This window comes from Podarcis gaigeae, assembly GCF_964106915.1.
Source record: "Podarcis gaigeae genome assembly, chromosome: 3".
Taxonomy (NCBI): Eukaryota; Metazoa; Chordata; class Lepidosauria; order Squamata; family Lacertidae; genus Podarcis; species Podarcis gaigeae.
This window is the reverse complement of record NC_139680.1, coordinates 42907295-42930374: the sequence shown is the minus strand read 5'-3', so window position 1 is coordinate 42930374 and position 23080 is coordinate 42907295. Positions and strand designations below refer to the sequence as shown.

General features: G+C 40.3%; 1 protein-coding gene and 1 long non-coding RNA gene across 2 annotated transcripts in view; both read right to left on the bottom strand.

Moving 5' to 3' along the window:
- LOC310840838 overlaps window positions 1–23080 on the bottom strand; it is a 387462-nt gene that overhangs the window by 97196 nt on the left and 267186 nt on the right. The gene's annotated exons all lie outside the window — the stretch shown is intronic.
- On the bottom strand, window positions 493–22261 carry PM20D2 (peptidase M20 domain containing 2). The gene is made up of 7 exons (XM_083730542.1): window positions 21142–22261; window positions 20660–20808; window positions 14664–14806; window positions 10683–10837; window positions 9224–9356; window positions 7526–7633; window positions 493–6286 (listed from the first exon to the last, which is right to left on the bottom strand). Exons 1-7 carry the CDS (start codon window positions 21658–21660, stop codon window positions 6081–6083), a joined length of 1413 nt encoding a protein of 470 aa, XP_083586668.1. The 5' UTR covers window positions 21661–22261; the 3' UTR covers window positions 493–6080.

Below are 23080 nucleotides of genomic sequence, written 5' to 3'. Positions count from 1 at the left end.
CTACGTAGATAGACATTTACTGTTAGTTTTGTTGACAATCTCTATTCTGATGGTCTGTTTTATGAGTTCCCTTGTAAGTGGCCTCTAGCAATTATTAAGAGGGGATAAATATTCAACATTTTAAAAAGATACAGCTGCATAAATCATCTTGCCTTTATGGGTTATTCAGCTGACAGCAGGTAACCTTTGACAATGTGGAATGCTGCTGAGTATTTAATAAATTATTGCAAATTCCTTTCTTTGGCAAGCTGCCCTGCCTGATTAAATGATGCTCTCAAACCAACATCACAGGCATAATCCCCAAAGAGTGTTATTTTATCTTACTTTTTCCGTTTTGTCCCTTAAAGTTCCTATAGTTTTGCATTCTCTGGGACTCAATTTCTCAGCTTCAGCCAAACTATCACAATGAGCAGTCTTCGTTAACTTTAACCAGGCTCTTCCTATGTTTAAGTAGCGTATTTGTTTATTAGGATATACCTGAGAAACACAATATAATGTGCAAGTCAATTTTATTCTTACAATCCAGAATGTACTTACACACAGCATACCAAGAAAGCTGAATGTACAAAACCAAGTGATAGCATCAACAGTGGCTCACTAGAAAATCATAAAACACGTTTAGCAAAAGTACTTTTATAGCAATAGTTTATAGTGTAGCTCAAGTTTTTATTCAAACAAAACATTCTGTGTACAGATGGCACAGGAAGCTGCTTCAGCCCCTGAATGTATCTTTTCCTCAAATACCTGAATTCACTGCAAAACATTACACTTGCAAAGATAACCCTTAGAAGATATAAAAAAAAGAAAACCACCAACTCTTGAGATATACTTGTGCATGTTTGCCGTTACATTTGTTCAAGTAAATTCACCATCCCAGCTACATATACATTTTTACCAACCTGCTGTTGCAGGCTCTTCATTCTTCAAAACTGAATATATAGATTCAACAGCATACAAGATTTGGTGCAGCAGCAATAGCCAAGACACTAAAAAGCAAATATGCCTTTACAACAGCTTTGCAGCCTAAAAGTAATGTTGACTAAAATGTTTGTCTGGTGTCCTTGTCCTACTTAAGATCCAAGAATAATTGTTGTCTATTGTAAAGTTGCATTCTATTTAAGGAAGCAGTGAAAAAGTTGCCTTTTCTTGTTAATTCAGGTTACAGCAAAAGTGCAAAACCCTAGGATTTAGCAGTGCATTGTGTAAGAGGCCACAAATGGCACTAGTGATGAAGCGCACACTATCTAGTTTGGTACATTAGACGAAAAGCCACCTCCTAGTAAGGGGGAGCTGTATACGTCCTGTGGAATATACAAAAATGGCACTCACGCTTCAGACTTTACTTATGGCTTACTTGGCAAAAAGTCTGTCCAACCTGGCATACAGAATCACTGCATAACTGCTGAATCAGAACTGTAAAGAAAGCCCCAGCGTTATTAACAGAAATAAACAATGGCATACTAACAAAACTAATATTACTGGACAAGGCGTTCTGAAATTATAAACCAATGGGACTTACTGCCTTAACAACTCACCCGCACACAAAAGAAATCAAACACCAACCCGTCTGATCTTACAAAGAAAAGACATAAAGTTCAACCACCTCAGATACAGTCTCTAACCCACAATTTCAGCATGCCACATGGTCACATGGAAATCGTATATCCCTACAGGTGCTCCACGCAGCAATGATCCGTGCAAGAGGCCTATGCAAAGCACTTCCTCTCTGATCATTGGTTGCTGGCATGGCATGCTAATGCTGCACATGGATAGCCTCGCATTCAAGAAGACCCTTTTAATATGAGAGTCTTCTTATGAGAGTGGGGCTGCATAAATGGTTCCAGGTAGCCTTATGTTTATCGTATTATTTTTATCATTTTCCAAATTATTACAAATCAAACAAAATTACTATAATTTAATACAATTGCATAAATCTTCTCCTTCCCCTGCCTGAACTTCCTTGCAGCCCCCGGAGGGCTATGAAGAATAATCGTCAATGATCATGGGACTGGCCGGAAACCCAGGTAGCCTTATGCTTTGACTAGATCTTTTCCTGACACTTGAGCTTTAAAGCAACTGCTGCGCAATCCATGTGGCTTATAGCTTGATTGTTTTTTCTCACTGGATTGTGCTTTGTAAACAGAAAAAAGGTAAATTGTACTCTCCCAGGATAGTAGCAAGATTCCAGCTGTTTGATCTGTCAAATAACATTTATGCATATATTTAAAAACAAAAAACAAAATTAAAACTGTGATATTAAAAACCATGCAAGGAACACAGGAATTCACAATAAATCAATTTCCCTCTTTTCTTTCATGTTCAGATAAGGAATACAGTATGGTTGGGATGGCTTCTACCACTAAAAATCTCAGCCAAAATCTCCTTGCAAAGTAGGCCTCTGCTAAGGAATCAAGTTTGGAATAGTAAGCAAAATATTGAAATAATGCCCATGACACTGTTCAGCGGTTGCCACCTAAGCAAGTTTTCATTACAGAACACTCAGAACAACAATCCAAGACCAATGGGTCCATAACAACATTAACCATGCTGTCTTGCAACCTTTGGGTTAGTTCCAGTCTGTTCATGTCAAGTGGCACGCCAGGATCCAACCCTTTTGAGTTTGCAATTTTAGCAAGTTATGAAGCTATAATAGGAGTCTTTGCCAGGTTTTTAAAAGACTATCAGAAATATGCAGCATTCTCCAAGAAAATAGAAGCCAGTCAATGTATCTTGCTCGCATCCTGCTTAGGCAGCAACTTGCACAGCTATATGGTTGGAGCAGAAATAACCCTGAGCTCAATAAAATATCGAGTTCACCTTTGGTACTAATGTTTTCAGAAGCAAAGCTTACACAGTTGAATGAGGAGACATAACAAGACCCTTAAGAGACACTGATCCTTTCAGTGCAAGTACTGATCAGCTCCAAATCCCACTGAGGACAACTTGCCCTTGCTTACTGGAGGGAAAAACAACCTTCCAGAGCCTTTCCCCCTCTTCTGAAAAGGTGAAGAGTTATTGCAAAAACTGTGTTTAATTGAATGAAAGAAGTTGAAATACTAAATACAGCATGGTAAGATTAATATTTTCTTTTGAAGTTGACCCAACTGTTAACAGGATCAAAGTATTGAAGCATAAGTTTGATACAGTTATGCATACTGAAATTTGCTATGCCTACTAACTTGCCCACGATTCAGCTGTGTATGATTTCTGTTCCCTGTCAAGTTAGGACAGTGCAACATTTGGGGAAACAGCTGTACGTTGGTAAAAAGAAAACTGCTTCTCTTCTTACAGCACTGGTGGTGGTGGGGAAAAAATAAGTGCTGTGGTTAATTTCCTAACACGGTCTTCCAGTGCTTGCTAATGGATGTTAATTTGCTGCAAAACATTCCAACATTCAAATGTGCAGCTCAAAATGTTGTCTTCAGAACAGTTTCTACAGGTGATGTACAAAATATACACCTCTGTTTCTCCCTAGATAGATTTGTGCATTTGAGCATGTGTGCGCTTCAGTCAGAAATGCATTTACCTTAAGTTCTGCTAAACTTGCTACAATTCTTTCTGTTTATGAATAAAAATAATGTAATATATTCATTTAAACCAGTAGAACTTTTGTAACCAACTCAGCAAAATGTGAATAGCCTTTTTTACTGGACCAACTTACAGGTAAAAATTGAGAAGAAACACAAGACAAAAAAATAATAATAATATAATAATGGAAGTATTTGACCCTCAAAGAGAATATTGTTTAGGCAAACAAGCGGGCATAAAGACAGCATTTATATTGTTCTAGAATACAAAATTCTGTGCAGAGTTTGCTCCCTACAACACTTACAAAGGAAATTTCACATTATGCTTAAGAGGACAGGAAATTAGTATTTTCTTTCAGCATAAGATATGTTTATCTACTATTAGTTTAAGTAACAGGCAGTGGTGCGTTATGATACTACTAATGCAGCTTAGGCAGTGGTGTGTCACATAATTATGGCTACAATCCTGCAGCATTTTCCTGGGAGTAAACCCCATTGAACTGAATGGGAGTCACTTCTGCATAGACATGCAAAGGATTGTACTTCAAGTCAATTTTGGTGTGTAGATTAATATATGCCAAATACAAAGACCAGCTCGATTAGAAGACAGCTGATCTTATCATAGGCAAAGAATAATCTAGTCAGCCTAGTTAGAAGAGGAGGAGGAGTTTGGATTTGATATCCCGCTTTATCACTACCCAAAGGAGTCTCAAAGCAGCTAACATTCTCCTTTCCCTTCCTCCCCCACAACAAACACTCTGTGAGGTGAGTGAGGCTGAGACACTTCAAAGAAGTGTGACTAGCCCAAGGTCACCCAGCAGCTGCATGTGGAGGAGCGGGGAAGCAAACCTGGTTCACCAGATTACAAGTATACCACTCTTAACCAGTACACCACACAAGTTAGTACTTGTGAGTTGTCTAAAATGCCTCCGAATGCCTGGTCCAGCTACTCCAGTAGGAATAGAACAAAGAACAAAGGAAAATCCCTTCCAAGAGTTCCTGCCACTTCTCTTTTGCTATACCTTGGGCAGCTGACTGATGATCTGCAGTGGAGTTGGCAGGAAATGGAGATAGGAGATTGTCCCTGCCCCAGGTATATTCTCTAAAAAAGTTTTCCTTCCTACCAGTGGAGAGAGGGGCAGAGGCAACCCATACAGAATCACATTCCTCTCCTACAGGAGAAGTACCTTTTACCTGCCAAAGGCCCCAAGAATTCACATTCTCACCATCTTTTGCTTGTTCCGCAGAAGAAAAAAGAACATCTATTTTCTCTGCCTCGAAAGACAACATACGAGCCCCCCAAACAGTCCACTACTGCTGACCCAACTCACAATGGCAACATTTAGCCTTTACAAATGCATTTGAGGCTCACCCAAAATACTTGGGTATCAACTCGAACATCCATAGGATTCATCACCCCTTTCCTCAACTCATCTCTGTCATCAATGTACACATCTTGGGTCCTGGGGATTAACTGGTGGCGAAACTGACAAAATTATAGACAATTCTATTTCAGAAAGGAAAATGAATTTGAAACATAAGTTCTACCAATCTACTTTGTACAGCAGCTACATTAATGGACTGGAGCCATTCATTTTCAAAATGCAGCTATGCATAAATAAGACAGTAAAGCAGGGTTCATGTACCAGGTTTGCACAAGTATTTCTTTGATTCTGTACAGTACCCTTAAAAACAAACAAACCCCCTACCTACTGCTTTAACTTCTCCTTCAATGTGATTGCTTAATTTGTGTCAAATAGGAAGAATTTTCACAATAAACTCAGTTTTGGGTTTCATTTTAAAAGCTATTCCTGGACACTCATTTATAAAGTTATTTTCTTCTGGTGTATCTGTATGCTGTATAATTCTATACTATGCACAAAACTACTAAAGGATACACAGCGTTTGGAAATTGTGCAGAACAAGAAGTCAGGAGCCCACCTATAAACATCAAGTGATTACAAGGATAGTCCTTCTAGAAAAATTTAGATGGCCAAAAGAGGAAAGTGTGGTATGTTCAAGTGTTGAGCTACCAAAGACCGTGAGATACTGAGTGAAAAACCATTCTAATGTTAAAGTCTAGGCACATCTTGAACAACCATCACCTAACCTTTGGTATCTTCAGTTCAAATACATATAGATTTATGAAGCATACTAAGCCTGTCCTGGTGGATTGCATTTGGTTCTGCATACAATAAGCTAAACATGCAACACTTCTCACTATTCCTTGGCAAGAGAACAGCTGCTATGAAGACAACCCAACATTCCTTTCCAACCAGAGTAAATAGCATTTAAAAAGTTTTTCCAAAAATATGCAAAGCTGCAATATTCAGCACATTTTCAATCACTGCAGAGAAATCACTCATTTTGTCTGCCAAATTAAGACCACTACATGATATCAGACAATAGCAATATTTTAAAAGTACTCTGAGGTCGCTTAGTTGCACCACTTAAAATATCAAGCATCTTTCCAGCTATTAAACATTTCCTAGAATTCCAAGGGAAAAAATTTGACATTCTTTCGTGTTTAGATTTGTAATATGCTGTACTATTTCAACGTGATGCACATGCTGCTCCAATACCAAGACCAGACACCTTTCCATTTTCAGGGATATTCAAGTAACCTTCCTCTTTGAGTTTCACCAGTCTGAAGTCTTCTCTGACTTTTTCCAGCAGATCTGGCTTGAAAACAACATCCAAAGCAGTCATTGCCAAAGCTTTCGCTGTTCGCAAGGCATAGAACTGAGCTTCTTCTGACCCTAGGAAGAATTAAATCCACAAATGAGAACAGAAGGGATCAATAAAGAGGTGGTGGTAGGGGGCTGCATTGGGAGGGAGGGACTGGCAAAACCAATTCCCTCCTCATTCTGAACAGAAGCGCCTGCTGGATCAAAGAGAAACAACCCACCATTTTTAAAGTAAATTTAAGCTGGTCTGCTGCCTTCAGAAATGGCCACAGGAGCAGGTCTTACCAAGAGCTAGGCAGCACATTCAAGACTGAAGGGATTTACTGTATAGCTATACCATAACTGAAGGGATTTGTAAAGGCCATTTCCCCTTCCAAAACAATTCAATTTGAATTACCCTGGGAATAAAAAGATATTGTCTTCTCCTAAGTAGCTTTGTTTTCTTTTCCTGTATTAAAATGCACACCTTTCAATTTCAGTGCATCTAGCATAAATATGTGTTTCATACAAGAAATTCAGGCTCATTGTAAGCCTGAAGTTATTGCTTCTTGTGAATATGCCCAAATGTGGACATTTCTAGTTTCTTCACTACCCTCTCATAATTTCTGCCACAAACATACTTCTCATAGTAGGAGTATCGCTGGATCTTAAGATGCATATCTGCATAAGAGATTTCAACAAGTTATCCACACCTGACCACCAGGTTAGGTTAGCTTATTAAAAAAACAAAAAACCCTATAAAGATTGATTTAAGTCAGCAGCACATTGAGAGACCTGTGCTTGCTCTTGCTAGTGTTAGTCAGCTAGCAAGGCATCAAGATTTCCAGTTGCTTCAGCTGCAATAAAAAAGCCAAGACTTTTGGAATAGTGTAGCACAGACTTCAAGAGAAGTGTGAGCAAACACCCTCTGAAAATTTTAACCACTGAAGTGCTGGCTAGAACAGTTTTATTTGTCATTGCAATTTTATCTTATTATTGTACAGTATATTATATTATAACCCACTCAGGGACCATATGGTAAAGGACAACTTAGAATTTTTGCAAATAAACAAATAAATATTTATTACTGACTATTCCTAGGAACACAGTACACAAATGTCCAAGACCTAGTAAGAATAATCACAGAAACATAGGTAAGACACATTAATTCCAGTCCAGAACAATTTAATGTTCCATTCAGCTGCACTAAGCATAGGCCAGCTGGGGAAAACCTTTAACTCAATGTAATTTCCATCTTAGTGTTCTTGTATATTTTTTGGTGGGGGGGGGGCAGGAGGAATACATGTATACACACACACACAACTCACTAACCTGCAGCTGTTGTGTATTGCTCAGTATGGTTTAGCGCATCAGACCCAATATAAAAATAAGGATGAATCCCAGGAACCACAAAGGTAACATTCCCAAAATCAGTAGAACCTAGGAAAAGGTAGTTTTAAATGTATCAGATCAGGCTACCAAAGGGTCATATATGTAAGTACTGCTTAGCTATGCATGCTCTGCAGCAATATAATAATTCAGATCTCAAACTAAGAAAGCAGCTTACAATTGGAACAGTGCAACTAGGCACATTTGTTCATCTTGCATTATTATACTGTTCCAAATGTCAGGATCACAAAGTTATTTATTTATTGACTGCAAAACTGTAGAATTGGACAAAGACAGTGATATGGAGGTAACTAAAGGCACTGGAAACGAAGTGAAATGAAAAAAAATCTGTGCAGCTCCTGTCCCACGGCATGAGAAAGTATGACAGAGAAAAGAGCACATAACACAGACAAAGGCAACAGGTTGTGGGTTTTTTTAGGTGTAAAATAAATATTTTGGGATTAGCAATGAAAGTTGATAAATGATAAGATGCAGAATCAGGCCAATTTCACAATTTTTCAAGTACATTAGGCATCTCCCAAACATAAATGTTTCACTTTGCCAAGTTGAAATAAACAGAATGCAGAAATGATTCCAACAGCAGAATGGAGGTTTTGGTTGAGAGAATTTAGTTTAGTTCAACAATTCCTCACATAAATGGAAAAAGGCATCACTCTTAAAGGGGGGGGGGGAGACAGTTCTGGAGAAAAAGTGATATACATAAGTAGCATGCACATAAACTGGGTTTTTCCTTTCTGCAGTATCAAGATCGAGCAGTCCTGAAATAATACCGTAGATTCCGACGTATAAGGCGACTTTTGAACCCTGGAAAATCTTCTCCAAAGTCGGGGGTCGCCTTATACGCCAGGTATGGGTGGCGCAGAGCAGAGCCCCCCGCTGCAGTGGCTCCAAGACACCTGCAGCGGGAGGCGGGCTCAGCTCCATGCTGGGAGAAAGCTGTCCGGCGCGGAGCCCGCCCCCCCGCTGCTGCTTTGGAAGCAGCAGCAGCGGGTGGCTGAGCCTGCCCCCTGTTGCTGCCCAACGTATTAGGCAACTGGGCTTATAAAACAAATCCCCAAATTGCAGCTGCCAATTTGGGGGGGTTGTCTAATACGCCCAGTCGCCTAATCTGCTGGAATCTACGGTAGTTTAACTTAGAGACTACCAATCATATCCCTTGCATGTTGATAGACAGTAGGGTATCCACTGCCCTTGAACTCTACATCCTAAGTTGGTTTTTGATGATGAACAGATACCATGGAATGGCAAAACCACGGCAGCACTGTTTACTGCCCATTTAACTCAACCTGTCCTTACTTCATGGATCAAGTTGAACAAAATGCTAAGAGTATTACAAGAAAATAAGTTTATGATAAAGTATGTGATTGAAGTTTCAGAACAGACCCATTACATTTTCCCTTACCAAATTCAAATCCCCTTCAAATGTATTTCTGCATTCACCTAGCAATACACATTCTGATACTCTAAAATATAAAAACTGATCACCCTTCCCAATTGTTGGGAAATTCTTAAAAGATGTATAAATGTATTTTCCAGGCTGACAAACAAACCAGAAATGGATAGAAAAGGAGTAAAAGCCAACCTGATAAATGTTTTATTGGATGTTTTATTATTTATTACCTGACAACCCAGTCAAGTTATCTTCTGGGATGAACTCCATGCCAAGTTTCTTCCCATTCTCAATGTAAGCTTTTTCCAGGCTCTTGTTAGGAAGCACGTTGTAGTAATCATTTGCACCACCTTTTAATTCCATCTAGAGAAGAAAAATATTCATTTGCTTTGACACAAAAATACCAGATGAAGTCTAAACCAAAGGGCCTCCAACTCAATCCTATTTGTCTTACTCAGAGGTCAGTCCCACTGAACTCAAAGGGGCTTACTCTCAAAAATGCATAGGACTTAGTGTTTGGCTGAAATCTGAAACATACTTACCTGAGAACAAGCTGCAATTCACAGTGTGGCTGACTTCAAAGTAAACATGCAAAGGATTACACTTTTAGGAACTAATTAGCTTTCTTCGGCATTTCACATCCTATTTATACGAAGCATGAATGTGGCATTATCTCCTAGAACAAGCAAGCAATTTTCTGCTTCCTGCCCTTAGACAACTGCAAGCTTCTTGCAAAACAGGATAAATTAGAAATGTGGAATGTCAGCTTCCAAAGATGCCAAATGGAAAAAAACACACAGCCAAGATTGTGTAAATTCTTGGAAGGGAGTTCCAACTGAATATGGAAGTGAGCTCTGGTTGGGAATTACTTTGAAGTAGAAGCTTTAGAAGCAGGGTTAATCCCCTTAGGCTCCTCACTACTTTTATGATTTAAAGAAAATACCAAAGAAGGAAAAGTACCTAGAAACTGTTCAGTGAGAAAGGAAGCTTTTTTAAAAAAAGAAAAAGAAAAGAAAAACAGCCCAATGCTGAGTCCTTGTGTATTTAAAAGCATGTGAAAGGTCGCTCTTACTCGGGCATGTTTGCACTTTTGAGAACCAAGACTTGACAAAGTTGAGGCAATACCCTCAGTTAAGTCCAAAATATCAGCTATGCTGAGAAGTTAGTTCAACGGGATCAGGGTTTTAGTTCAGAGATGGATAAACCTTTTCAGCCTGAGGGTTGAGGCCAATCCTCTGAGGGCCACATGCCAGTTGTGGTCATGGCCAAGCACACCCTGCTCTCACCACACACAGACCACCACTTACCGGTACATACACACACATACATACATATGGAAACACATTCATGCCCATTACAGCACTGAGCTGAAACTTTTTCTCCAAGCACTGCAATGAGAGAAAGACAGAGGTGACCGGACCATTTCAAACATCTTGACAGGCCTAATCACCCCAATCTAGCCTGCTTGGAGCCACAACTATAGGGGGAAACTGTCAGAGGGTAGGCTGACATGTAGATGTTATGCTTCTTTCAACTAAAATCACTCAGTAGGTCATGGGTGGTTTGGCCAAGAAGTCATCCAGAGAGTGGCTGGGGCAACAGTCAGACAGGTGGGGAACAAATAATATTATCATTATTAGTCAGCTCACATTGTCACTTAAAAGCAAAATAAATCTTTATGAACCTTACTTCACACCCTGTGGCCAGGGCTGCAGATTTAAAGCAGTTCTCTGCTTTTTCTGTCAGGATGGAGAGTTCTTTTAATGAAGGAGCACGCAAGTAAAATTCTAATTCAGCATAAGAAGGGATGATATTAGGTTTCACACCTCCATTCTTTATTATACCTAAAAGAAGGAAGAACTGTGTTACTGAAATCAGAACTTTGAATAGTAGGTTTCTGAGGCTTCTGGCTAAAACAGGAAAGCCAAACTAATTTCTGCACCTGAGCCAACTCTCCAGCAGATGTTGGGAACAAAACATGTTTTCTTGCTTTGTTTTAGGGGGGGAAAATCTTGTGTCTTGAAATTTTATTTGATTTCAATAAAAACCCCACAAAGATTTGCATTCACATTCTTCTCAGTTATTCATCTGTTGTCTTTCAGGATGAAATAAAATTGGATGGCATTGGAACAAGGGGGATTAATGGAGCAGTAACACAGAGGCTGAATATATTTACTAGACCAGAAGTCAAGGCGTAAAAACATCCCTTTCATATTCTAACCTCTGGGGAAAAGACTAAAGTATAAATTAAAGCTGAACAATTTAACATGTTTTTGTGGCATAATTCAACTTTGCTTAACCAGGTTAGGCATCAGTTTTGAACAGTACACCTCCTAACATCTTTTTTCTGCCTCCCCCCCCCCCACGTAGTGCATGGTGGAAGAATACTAAAGTAGTGGGTTACACAACATCAGCTGCCCATGAGCTGACCAAGAGAAAGGGAAATATTTCAAACTCTTAAACAGTATCCATTTTAAGGAGCATTTTTTGTGCGAGCATTTGAAATAGGTAAGGGGGACAAAATTCCAGAACACCATCTTTTCCACCCTGGATAATATAAACAGTGTCACCCTTTGTCTGCCCATATATGCACTTTCCTTCTTCAAATGTTGTTACAAAGAGACTAGAGTGCTATCAAGGTGCAGCGTCATCAAATGGTAGAAACAGGTTTTAGATCAGAGAAGGTTCTGTATCAAAAGCAACTGTGTTGTTTGCTTTCCTGTTGGCCCAGATCTAACGCACAATAGGTAATAGCTGACATTCATCATACTCAATAGACCCATTGAAATCCATTGATTTCAATCATTCTACTCCAAGTATGATAATTATCACTTAACAGCTCAAGTAAAGTTCCAGTTGAAACCACTATAAACCATCTAAATTTTATTAGGCCATGTACATAAAACTGGCAAGCTTCCCTGCTCCAAGAATCACTTTTACATTATGCAACAGTTGTATGAAGCAAATCAAAGTTAGTGTACAGAAATAGAAAGGTTTAACTTTAAGCAAAAACTGGCTGGCTCACAGGTGAGAGGCAACACTCAAGAGAGCTCCCGAGAATGCCATCCATGTGTAGCAAAACTAGTTGCTGTCTTTGCTTCCACTAAGATTCAACAAAGTTCCTACAAGCACAGGTTATCCCAAAATGTATTATTCTAAGTATTATTCTAAAGAGCAAGCCCATGCTTGCACCATGCTGTGGCATCAATATGCACACTTTGACTAAGTTTCAATATGTACAAGACTTTTGAGATGCTATCTCTATATATGGTTGATAAACAGGCTATAGAAAAACGAAGTATAATAACTGCTGGTATAATCCCATTCTCACGTGTTTCTGCACAAACTAGCTGGGAAGATGTAGACAGGGCAGTGCACAGTGTTTTTCTGATACTGGTGGTATAATCCAATTTGGCCTCAATAAGGTACCTATGCTCACAAGAGCAAGAAGGCCCATTATACAAAAATGTGTAAGATTTAAACCATGCACATGCTAGGAGTATTTTAATGGGAAATTATCACTTGAAAAGCAGCAAATCACTTGCAGTGCTGCCTGGGCCACAAATGCTTTCAATAATTTAATGGTTTTGTGCAAAGAAAACTAATTACTATTAGCTTTCATGACCACATAAAAAACTAAATGTTGACCAGCAAGGTAACCTTGCCTATGGGGGGGGGGGGAGTTAAAAAGAAGTAGAGCTACTCCAACCAGTTTAACCAGGAACTACGAGCTATGAAGGGCACATCACAAAAAAACAAAAACAAATTGGGAATGCAAGAAGACATACCATTCCTTTCTTATCATCACTAACAGATGAACTTTGCCTCACTCTTTTCAATTTGCTATTCTTATTTGATAGCTCTAGTACAGATAAACATTAACAAGGGCAGAAATTTGATGGGAGGAAACGAGAAAAAGTAACAAGTCAGAAAGACCATGTTACTTTAAATTGAAAGTATTATGGATGACAAGTTGCTCAAAACCTTTTACATTTTAGTTTATATGGGGTGAGGGGGAATATTCCACTGAGAATATTTTTTTATGCAGTATTCAGAAGTACTACAACAGTGACCCATAATTCTATCTGGAAGGTATTAACACCATTGCTTTGGAAATCAAACAGCAACATAAATCATAAGGGTGCTTCTGGATGAGGGCTTATCCAATAGGGTGGAGAGGTATCCAATGGGGAACTCCTGAGTGAAGCTGATCAAAGCTGATTGTTGGGGCTATGCTTTGAAGGCCTGATAATCAGCTGACAGTCAGGGTTTCAAAGTGTCAGCCCAACACACATCAGCAGTGCCTCTAATCTCCTCTGTGGCCCAGGTGCAACTTACCTGCCTCACACCTGACCTCATGGGTAGGACCAGAGGTGTAGGATAGATAGCTGTGGATTGGTCAAAACTGCCTGATGGGCCTATTGGGCTTTTAGAACAATAGTTACTTTACCATGCAGATGGAAACCAAACCTTTTCACTATTAACTAACTTCAGTCAAGTTAATGAATTCCAAGTGTTTATGGCTAATTTGATCCCTTTGGTTAGCTGTCTAGATTAGTTGCCACATATTTTTAAACGATATTGTATAAACTAGAAATCCTTCTACAGTTAGACCCATATTATTATGGTCAGGTATAGACAAACAGTAGACTACATGCTAAAACTCAAGTGTCGACCATAGCACTTCAGCCTTGCAGCTTACAAAACTGTGCCTCATCCTCACAATAATCCCTATATATAGTTAACTAGCACTTAATAGAAAAACTAAACTGGAACGCTATTTGAGCATTCAATTATATAACCACCACCTCTTCCAGGACTCCACTAACAAATGTATCAGTTGCATGAACTGCAGAGCTTGTGTTACAGACACTTATGAGTATGTAACTTGTATGCTTTACACAACTGGATGACACAAGATTAGCACAGCATGCATTCTAACCTCTGACTAAGGGTGAGGAGCAGATCCTATAAGCATCCCCAAAGCATAAAAAAGATGGAAGGAGAAATAGAGAGCTGCACCAACTGCCAGGGTATGATAACCCACATTTGGGGGAAAACAAATGTGTGAAGACTCGCCGTTACAGTACACATTATTGCAGGTGTCTGCCATCATAATACTCAACCTTAACACCAATCACCATCTGATGAACGTTCATTAACCTTGGCTAATTAAACCATACATGGAGCCTGACTGCTCTCACTTCACTCCACCCCTGGTATGAGCAGATAAAATCAGCTTAGAACATCCAAACTTGGGTTCATGGTTTGTTCTCCCTAACAAGCGAGGATTTGCCAACAACTAACTAAGTAAACATAGCTTGTTAGGGTGAAACAAATCACAATCCAAACTTCAGACATCTTGCTATATGGGTTCAATTACCTATGGGCTGCATACACCAGCATGCAGCTCACGCAATATGGTTTCTTAAGCAAACAACCCTGACATATTGTTTTGGGAAAACATGACCAAAGTCTATTAAGTGAACATATCCATACCAAAGTTGTATAGCTCTTAAAGAACTTTCAACTTTACCAACAGTTTGAACATTTATCAGAAAACTAAACACATGAACAGCCATTTTCATTTTAATGTTAACATGTCAGATACATTATAAAACAGTGCCTGATGTATTACTTGCTGGACATAAGATTTAATGAACATCTCACCATGAACTCTCCATGTTGGTTTCATTTGCTGTCTTAAAACTGACAGATTGTTGTATGCAAGAACAGCAGCATCTAATGCATTTACTCCTTCCCAAGGGTAAGCAGCAGCATGAGAAGCTTTTCCATAGTATTTCACAGTCACACTAGGAAATAAAAGCCATCACTGGTTTTTAAACACTTTTTGAAAGGAAAAATATCCCTTTGGATTCATTCAACGAACTTAAGTTCTAATGAGGTAAAGGTCTATGCTATAATATAGGGGTTTGATTTTTTTTAACCTCAATCCTCTATAAAGATAATTGCTGGAAAAACAGACCAACATGTTTTGAGAGTAGGAGGTATTCAATACAGAGCTTTGATACTCAAAGCTGATCTTTGTCATCACAAAACCAAGTCTGACATTTATATGGACCACTTGTACTGAAATAGGTACATACAAGACAGGAAATAACTTCTGTGGAAATAAAGAATATTAGTATATTAGACAGAAATAAATTGTGTCTGGTAGAGAAATATCTTAACAAATCAACTAAGAAAACAGACATTTTCAAAAGGCGTGAAGCAAATAACAAACTACATTCAACTGGTGTAAGATTTCCTGACAACTCAGTTCACCACCTCCCCTCAATTACAATACCCAACACAGTTGTCCTCATCCAGAGATCCTTTCCAAATAGAGAACAATTCAAGCATTTCATGAGAAGGAAGTACACATGTTTATTTATACATGGTTCATCCACTGAATGGGGGGAACCCTTCTCAATGGAGGAGCTCGATGCATTCTGAGCTGCCTTAGCCAGAACCATTTGGTTTGTCAGGATGAAAGAATTTACAGAACACAACAGATGCTTTACTATTAGCAATAATATTGAATAACTGCTGCAGTGTTTTCTACCTTTTCTTAAAAAAAACAAAAACACCACTGTATTTTCTAAATTTAAAAAGATTAGGTGATGGCCAGCTCTGCCACTGAATTGCATTATACAGATTGCAGTATCTCTGACAAATTTAAAAACCTTGCCTTGTTTATTTTCATAAAAAAGAACTGTGTTCAAACCAACATAATCCTAAATTAAAATTTAATCACAACTAAGACAGACCTGAATTTTTAAAAGCAATGTTAAAAAATTAGCATGAAAAATTTAGAGTTCAAGGAACTAGATAACTTTGACCTATAAAACCTGCTGGGATCAAAAGATTAGTAAGTGTCCTCTTGTATTTATGTATGTATGTATTTACTACATTTATATCCCACCTGTCCTCAAAGGAGCTCAAAGGGATGTAGGTGTTTCTCTCTCTCCAGACGACCCTCACAACAACCCTGAGTGATAGGTTATGCTGAGTTGGTGAGCTTCACAGCCAAGTGAAGATTTGGCACTCTAACCACAATACCATACTGGTTATCTATCATATTCTGGCATATATCATATTCTTCCTAGATATGAAACCAGCTGCAACAAATTGCAACTACTCGAGAGTCTAAATATGTACACCTGATGACTTTATTCTAAACTTGGGAAACTTGAGTTACACTTAGGTAAGATGACTACCTGAGGCTTAGTAATAAAAATCATTAATTAGAAACAGGTATTAAGCACACTATGAACTGTGAGCAAACAATCCCAAACGTCCCGCATTACACGGGACCCTTGCATAGGCTTTTGCTTACATGGCTTCATTTTCAAAGCATGATTTATCATCTAGGTGTGTGAGTTATTCTGCTGCAAACCTATTCTTCTTTGCCTGCAGCCAAGCTTGGAGACTGTGCAGACTTTGTTAAAAAATACACTGATATGTGTTTAATAAAACTTGACAGAAATTATAACGAAAAGGTTAGGACAAACACAAAAGCCAAAGGTAAAGACAGCAGTTTGTAATGTCCTGTGTGAAGACAAACTTGACACATTTCCCAACCAAAAACTATGAAGAATTCAGCAAACAGTTTTCCAGAGTGCAAATATTTGTTGCTGAGGTTTTCCTAGAATCAAGTGTTATAAAAACATTGTTAAATAAATGTGGATATGCTGTGTATCAGCACTATCCACTTCCAACAGGACCCAAACATAACCCCAGCAATACATGCTAGGTGCAACATATAAAGCTATATCCGAAGACAGCCCAGCCTTTCAGGGTCATGCCAGGCTATGGAGTTCAGTAGCATAAGTTATATAAAGTAGGATAGAGAAGCAGCATAAATGCTATAGATAAGAGAAACAAGAGAATCATACTTCTGTCCCAACTGAATCATAGGGAATACTGTTGTTAAGCTCAGAATGCCAGTGCTTTTCCATCCTTATGCATATATAGTTAAAAGGTTTATACTATTAGTCTATTGAGAGCAGCTGGAAATGTTGATTCAACACTGCTGTTGAACATAGAAATACTAATCATGAAATCCTACAGCTCCTCTCACCGAGGTATGATGTATTGGCAAAAATTGGTAGCCAAGTTTGCTTGTTTTCCTCTTCCCTCCCTATGCCTCCTCTTTTCCCTTCTGTGCTGTGAGTAATACCCAACTAAGCCATACTTAGACCAGACCCATTAAAACGGGCTAAAATCCATTGCTGTCAGTGGATCTACAGCATATTATGACTATCACTGAATATCACTGTCTTTCAGACTGCATGCCTGTGAGCAGGTCATCTTGCTACTGATCTTATGTCATCTGCTCTGGAAGCCTTTTCAACAGAAAACTGGGTAAAAATACTTAAGGTAGCCTGGCCCAAGAACTAAGATAGAATCCATCAATTATTTGTCAAAGGCCTTTCTCTGTGCGTCCTGAAGTTAGGTGAGTGACTAGTGGGAGAAGTGCCTTTTCAGTGCTGGAACTCTCATCTTAGATATGTTCAACTGTTCATCATTACAATTTGGGCAAATCTGTTCTATCTGCTTGGAATGCTAATGGCATTTGGTGGCCTGTTATGATACACACCACCCTTTTAATTGGATCACTGCTTTAAGTGTTATTTTCTGACTCAATTTTATTTGCTGCTACGTTTTAAAAATTGTGTTAGCCAGTTTGAGATGGATGCAAAAGGTGGGGTATAAATTCCTAAAATGAGTAGCATTCAAAAACTTGCTTTGTACAATTCTCTCTTGGAAATCTCAAACGAGCTCTGAACTTCTAAGCAATAATTCAGTACTGTACTGTAAGTTCAATACTGCCCCATGTATCAAAAATAACATATCCCTATTACTACAATGGCAATTTTGAGAAGTAAATGCGTAGAACTTTCCTACTAGTTGTTTTGGTATGTGCAGGGATATGGAAGCTAAGAATACAAAAAGCATCTGAAAGTAAACACTTTCAACAGAGCTCTGTTTCCAGTTGGTCTTCATATACTGATGTCCACCACCTCCCTTCCCGCTAATCCTGCTATTACTGTGCAGGAGTAGAGGATCAAGCACCAGGTGTACTGCATCCAGGGAGGGAAAAAAAGATTATGTTCTGCAAATGGAGACAATTCAAAGGGCTGTGTTTTTACTTGATGAATCACCTGCAGAAGAAGACGTGAAAACATTAGAATTAGAATTAGTACTGATCTAAAGCAATCTGTTACATGAGACCACAATTAATTATAAAGCTCATAGCTTCTGGCATTAGATTTTGTGCCCATTCTGTTCAATATGAAGAACAAAGGAAGATTAAGTCAAGATAAAACTGAAAAAACTGTACTAAATTTCTATGAAGGGATAACATCCCTACCACACATACTGGGGGTCGAGGGGGGAAGGAATCTCATCTTAGTCTCTATAAAGATGTTGTGTGGTTTTCAAAAGAAGTGAGGAAGTGTTCTTCCACCTCTAGTCACAAGAAATCATCTGTGCTGGTCAGCTCGCTTCAAAAATGGAAAGCCATCTCTAACAATGATGAGGAAAGGCACTTGAAGCTTGTAATATTTACTAGTGATCCAATGAGAGCTAGGTGGTGAAATGAAGCCACACCTTTTATTTATTTAAAGCATTTTTATCCTGCTCTTCAATCACAAAAGGTGCCCTGAGTGGCTTAAGATGAGCCTTTCTATTAAAAAAAACAAAAAAAACCCAAATTGGGGTGAAAATCACAACTTTTGCAAAGGAATTTTTTTTTTTACAAATATACCTTGTTTGTCATTGCAATATCTGCAACACACCACTGCTTTCCTGATACGGAAGGCTACTGAGATGTCAACATAGCCATCATACCCTGAGTGTGAACTTCACTATGGCAGAAAGGCAGTCAAAAAACAGAATACCAAGAGGAATGGGGCACTCTGCATTTCTGGGTTGGTGTGTTAACTGCCAGAAACTTTTAAGAAAAGCACAATGCACAGTAACACCTCTGGTTACGAACCGTCCTCCTTGCGAACACTTTGGGTTACAAGCTCTGCTATCCTGGAAGTAGGTCTCCTGGTTGCAAACTTTGCCCCGGGATGTGAGCAGAAATCGCGCTCCAGAGGCCCCATTAGTGAAAGCGCGCCTCAGGTTAAGAACGGTTTCGAGTTGAGAGTGGACCTCCAGAAAGAATTAAGTTCGTAAGCAGAGGTACCACTGTATTCAATTCTATATACAATCTTAATTGTATACAGCCGAACATCAGTTCTACTTGTTCTTAATATGTCTATGTGTGGTCATCTTTGCAGAAATGTGAAAGGAAATATAAAAGTTTTTAACACTCCACTGTACAGCTTTGAGTCACAAGACATTTAGGTCTACATTTCAGGCAAACACCAGATCTAATTTCTGGAGATGTTTGGTAATGAGATCAGCTGAAACAAACTCCTTTAATAATCACATGAAGAAATATTGTATAACCAGAATTGCTTCCAACTAAACAGAATGACTTCAAAAACAACCAGCACCAACTCTAGTCCAAATAATGGTTCTGTTCAAATATATTAACAAATGTGTATAAAGAGTAAAACAAATTGTGGGTGGAAGGGTGTTTGTTAAACTGCAGCATCTCCTATTCCAATAAAGTTGGCAGTTTCATGAACGCTATCACACATCAGGAAATGAAATTTATACCTTGAGCTAAATTAAAAAATCATTGCAAAACAGAAGCTCATTAGGCAACTTGAATAAGATGATGTTGAATAAAGTTATGTTTCAAATATGTAAAAGTCCCTGAAAATGAAGCCCTGCTGTAATTCACTACAAAGTGACATAAGTGACATAATTTTGCATGCAATACTTTACTCAGAATGTGCATATAATTGTAAATATATAGAATAAGGTCAATAACTGAAGATCTTAGGACCAACTCTAGATGGAGGCTCTATCTGCCCCCTCCTCCCAACAACCAGGGGAGTAAAAAACATGTAGAGAGTAGACGTTCTGGAACTAAAACTTGCTGGCAGATCACTGGGTAGGATATAGCTTAAGGAGGGTGGGAAGTAACTCAGTGGCACAGCATCTGCTTTGCATTCAGGAAATTGCAGGTTCAATCCCCTGCATCTCCAGGTAGTGCAAGGCGAGCTAGATAGACCAATGGACCTGTGTTCTGTGCATGGACTCCATCACCCATACTGAAGGACTGGTTACTGGGAGCAGGTTGGCTTTGGAGGTCCTCATATCTTCCTCACACATCACCCCAACTTACCCCAGTGCACAGCTAAGAGGAAAAGTATGTAGGAGAATTGTGGGTGAGCTTCTTCTGGACAGCATAGTGAGAAAGAACAGGACCTTTGGCACAAGAGGCCTTGGCAGCTGTTTCATGATGCCACCCAGCCTTCCTTTCTTACTGGGGCCCTTTAGGATAATGAATTAACGGTTATGGTATAAAAACTCAAACCTCACGTAATACAAGTTAATTGAAGTAGAAACTTGTTTCGCTTGACAGCTCCACACAAGCACCACGTGCTCATTAGCGGTTTATTAGAAACAGCAGCAGAACGTTACATAAATTGTTCCAAGTGCCCTTTGGAAAGCCAAGCGAGTAACTCAAAAGTGGATCAAAAGTGAAAGGCTTGTTACAATGGCCAAGTAAACAACGCCTCCCATTCCAGTTTACTCACTCATGTTCTGCTACGTCGGGCAAATATGCTGCATCTTCTTGGGATGGATGGGCCATGAAAACAACGTCCAGACCATCAAAAGCCCCGGCTTTGATCAAGTCGATTTTGCCTCCTCCGTCTTCTTCGGCAGGGGTGCCCAACACGGTGACCTGAAAGCAAAGGTGACATGTGGGTCAGGAAGAGCAGCAAAATACCAAAGCATCCCGGGGTGCGACGTGGCACTCTCTTTACGGGAGGGTCTTTCTTTATTTACCCATAGGTTTACAAGTTGCATATACAGTACTGTACACCTCCAGAGATCTTTCTAGGGCACTTTGCGAAAACAAGACGCAAAGAATGGACATGTTGATAACTGCAGCAGCGTCCCAGCGAGCCCACCCCACAAAAAAGGAAAGAAAAAAAGGGGGCTCTGAAAGGTTGTGGGTTGAAGGCAGGAGATGCGGGGCGCAGCTTCTCTCCCTCTCCCCCCACCCACCCTGCACCTTGACGGCGGGGACGTGGCGGGACAGTCCGTCGGCGGCTCCGCTCGGGCGGAGGCTCTCCAGGGCGCCCTTCAGGCCCAGCGCGGCGGCGGCGCCCACTTCGGCGATGAGGTTGTGGCCGCAGGCGTGGCCGATGCCCGGCAGGGCGTCGTACTCGCACAAGAAGCCCAGACGGAGGGGCGCCTTCTGCCCGTCCTCGGCGGCGGTAGGAGCAGCCCCGGCGGCGTCTCCCTCGACGCCCCACTGCCAGTCCGCCCGCAAGGCCGTCTCCAGCTTGTAGCTGCGCTGCACCAGCCAAGCGCCGGCCGGCGAGGACCCCGGGGCCAGGTCGGCGAAGAAGCGGGCGAGGGCGTCGTGCGCCTGGCGCTCCTCGTAAGCCAGCTCCGGCCGGCTCCAGATCTCGCGGCTCAGCTCGGCCAGCCGCTCCGACGACGCCTCGATGCACTCGGCCGCCCGGCGCTTCAGCTCCTCCAGGCGCGCCGCCAAAGCGGGCGCCTCGGACGCCTCGTTCGGCCTCATCGGAAAGGAGCTCGTTCTAAGGGAGAATAAACGGGAACAACAACGGCGCGCTGCAGCGTTAGAAGGGAAAGAGCCGCCACCGGCTTCGCAACCACGACAGCCACCGGCAAATGTCTGAAACCCGCGCCGCCTGAGGGGCTTATATAGCCTCGGTTAGCAGCCCAGGCCGGGACTTTCTTTCGCAGAGCTTGCTGGGAAAAGTAGTCGTTTTTCTTTAACGCTCCGCGAATAGTTCTAAAAGGAAAAACAGCTCCCGTCTCCGCCGCCGCGCGCTGCTTAAGCTACCCAAGCGTTGTTGCTCAGGTGTATATATAGGGTTTAACCTGAGCCGAGTGTCAACACCGAAACCTAATCCTACCTCTTTTCCTAGAAGTCACTCGATACAGGGCATTGTTCAACCACAAGGGACAGAGGTTAAAAAAAGGTTATTTCTGGGCTAGGCTCTTGGGTCAATATTATGTTTACTGTTGTGGTACCTGAATGAAGATAGATAAGAGACATATAGAGTGGTTTGTGAAAATTTATGTATAGCTGTATTTATACGCAATTTTCACATCTCTCGTATTCAGGTACCACAACATTAAACATAACACAAACACAGAAAAGAATCAGCATTGAAAGATACTAGTGAGAATCTGTATTGTTTCAGGACTTTGAAGAAACGCTGGCAAGTGTATACTTAAGTCTGATCAGGTTTGTCTTCCAGGAGTCAAGTGTATTTTTATCAAAAGTATTGCATCAAATAAACATCTGTATGTTTATGCTGGTGGGTGTATGAAGTTCTGCAACTTTCCATTGGTCTACCAGAACTACCATCTGTTGGGGTCATAAGGGCCGGGAGATCAAGTTTAATGCAGCCCTCACAAGTCTCATTAAGTATTTAGCTGTGCATGGCTTAATCTGTTCATAGCAAAAAGCTTTTGGTGTGTGTATGTTTAAAATAGAAGTGCCTGCTTCTGTCCCCAAGGATGTCTTGAGCCTGCTGAAGTCAAATGAAGAGTGGCTGAAATACAATTGATTGCTGATTGAAACCAACCAGTAGCAGTTTAGATTGCATGTAAATACCCGCAAGAGTTTTATACCAAGGATTTGACTGATTGTGTCAAATTAATATTCATATCCCCCTCACCTCTCAGTTCTTCCTAGCCTACCTTTTGTCACATGTTCCCTTGTTGAGACCACCACCCTATTCATCCTATTGTCTTTACAGTCTGTATGAGCTGTGGTCCCCTAGTTTCTCACTGTTCCCAGAACTTCCTGCCTACTTAACCTCACAAGTTTGGACAGTTTATGAACATTCCCTATCAGAAAAGTTTGGTTAATAGCCAACTACAGAAGCTATCCCAGACCAAATGTCAGCCACTGTTATCCCAGAAGTGTCATCTATCTATTCCCCCCCCCCAGCATGTTTTGCATCTAA

Bases quoted from the DNA above. Each gene is read 5' to 3' on its own strand.
- PM20D2 (XM_083730542.1), bottom strand. From the start codon at position 21,660: ATGAGGCCGAACGAGGCGTCCGAGGCGCCCGCTTTGGCGGCGCGCCTG. The intron at 20,809-21,141 runs GTGCAGGGTGGG...CTTTGCTTTCAG, and splicing joins GCCACGTCCCCGCCGTCAAG to GTCACCGTGTTGGGCACCCC. The intron at 9,357-10,682 runs GTAAGGTTCATA...TTTCTTCTCTAG, and splicing joins CCCTGGCCACAGGGTGTGAA to ATGGAATTAAAAGGTGGTGC.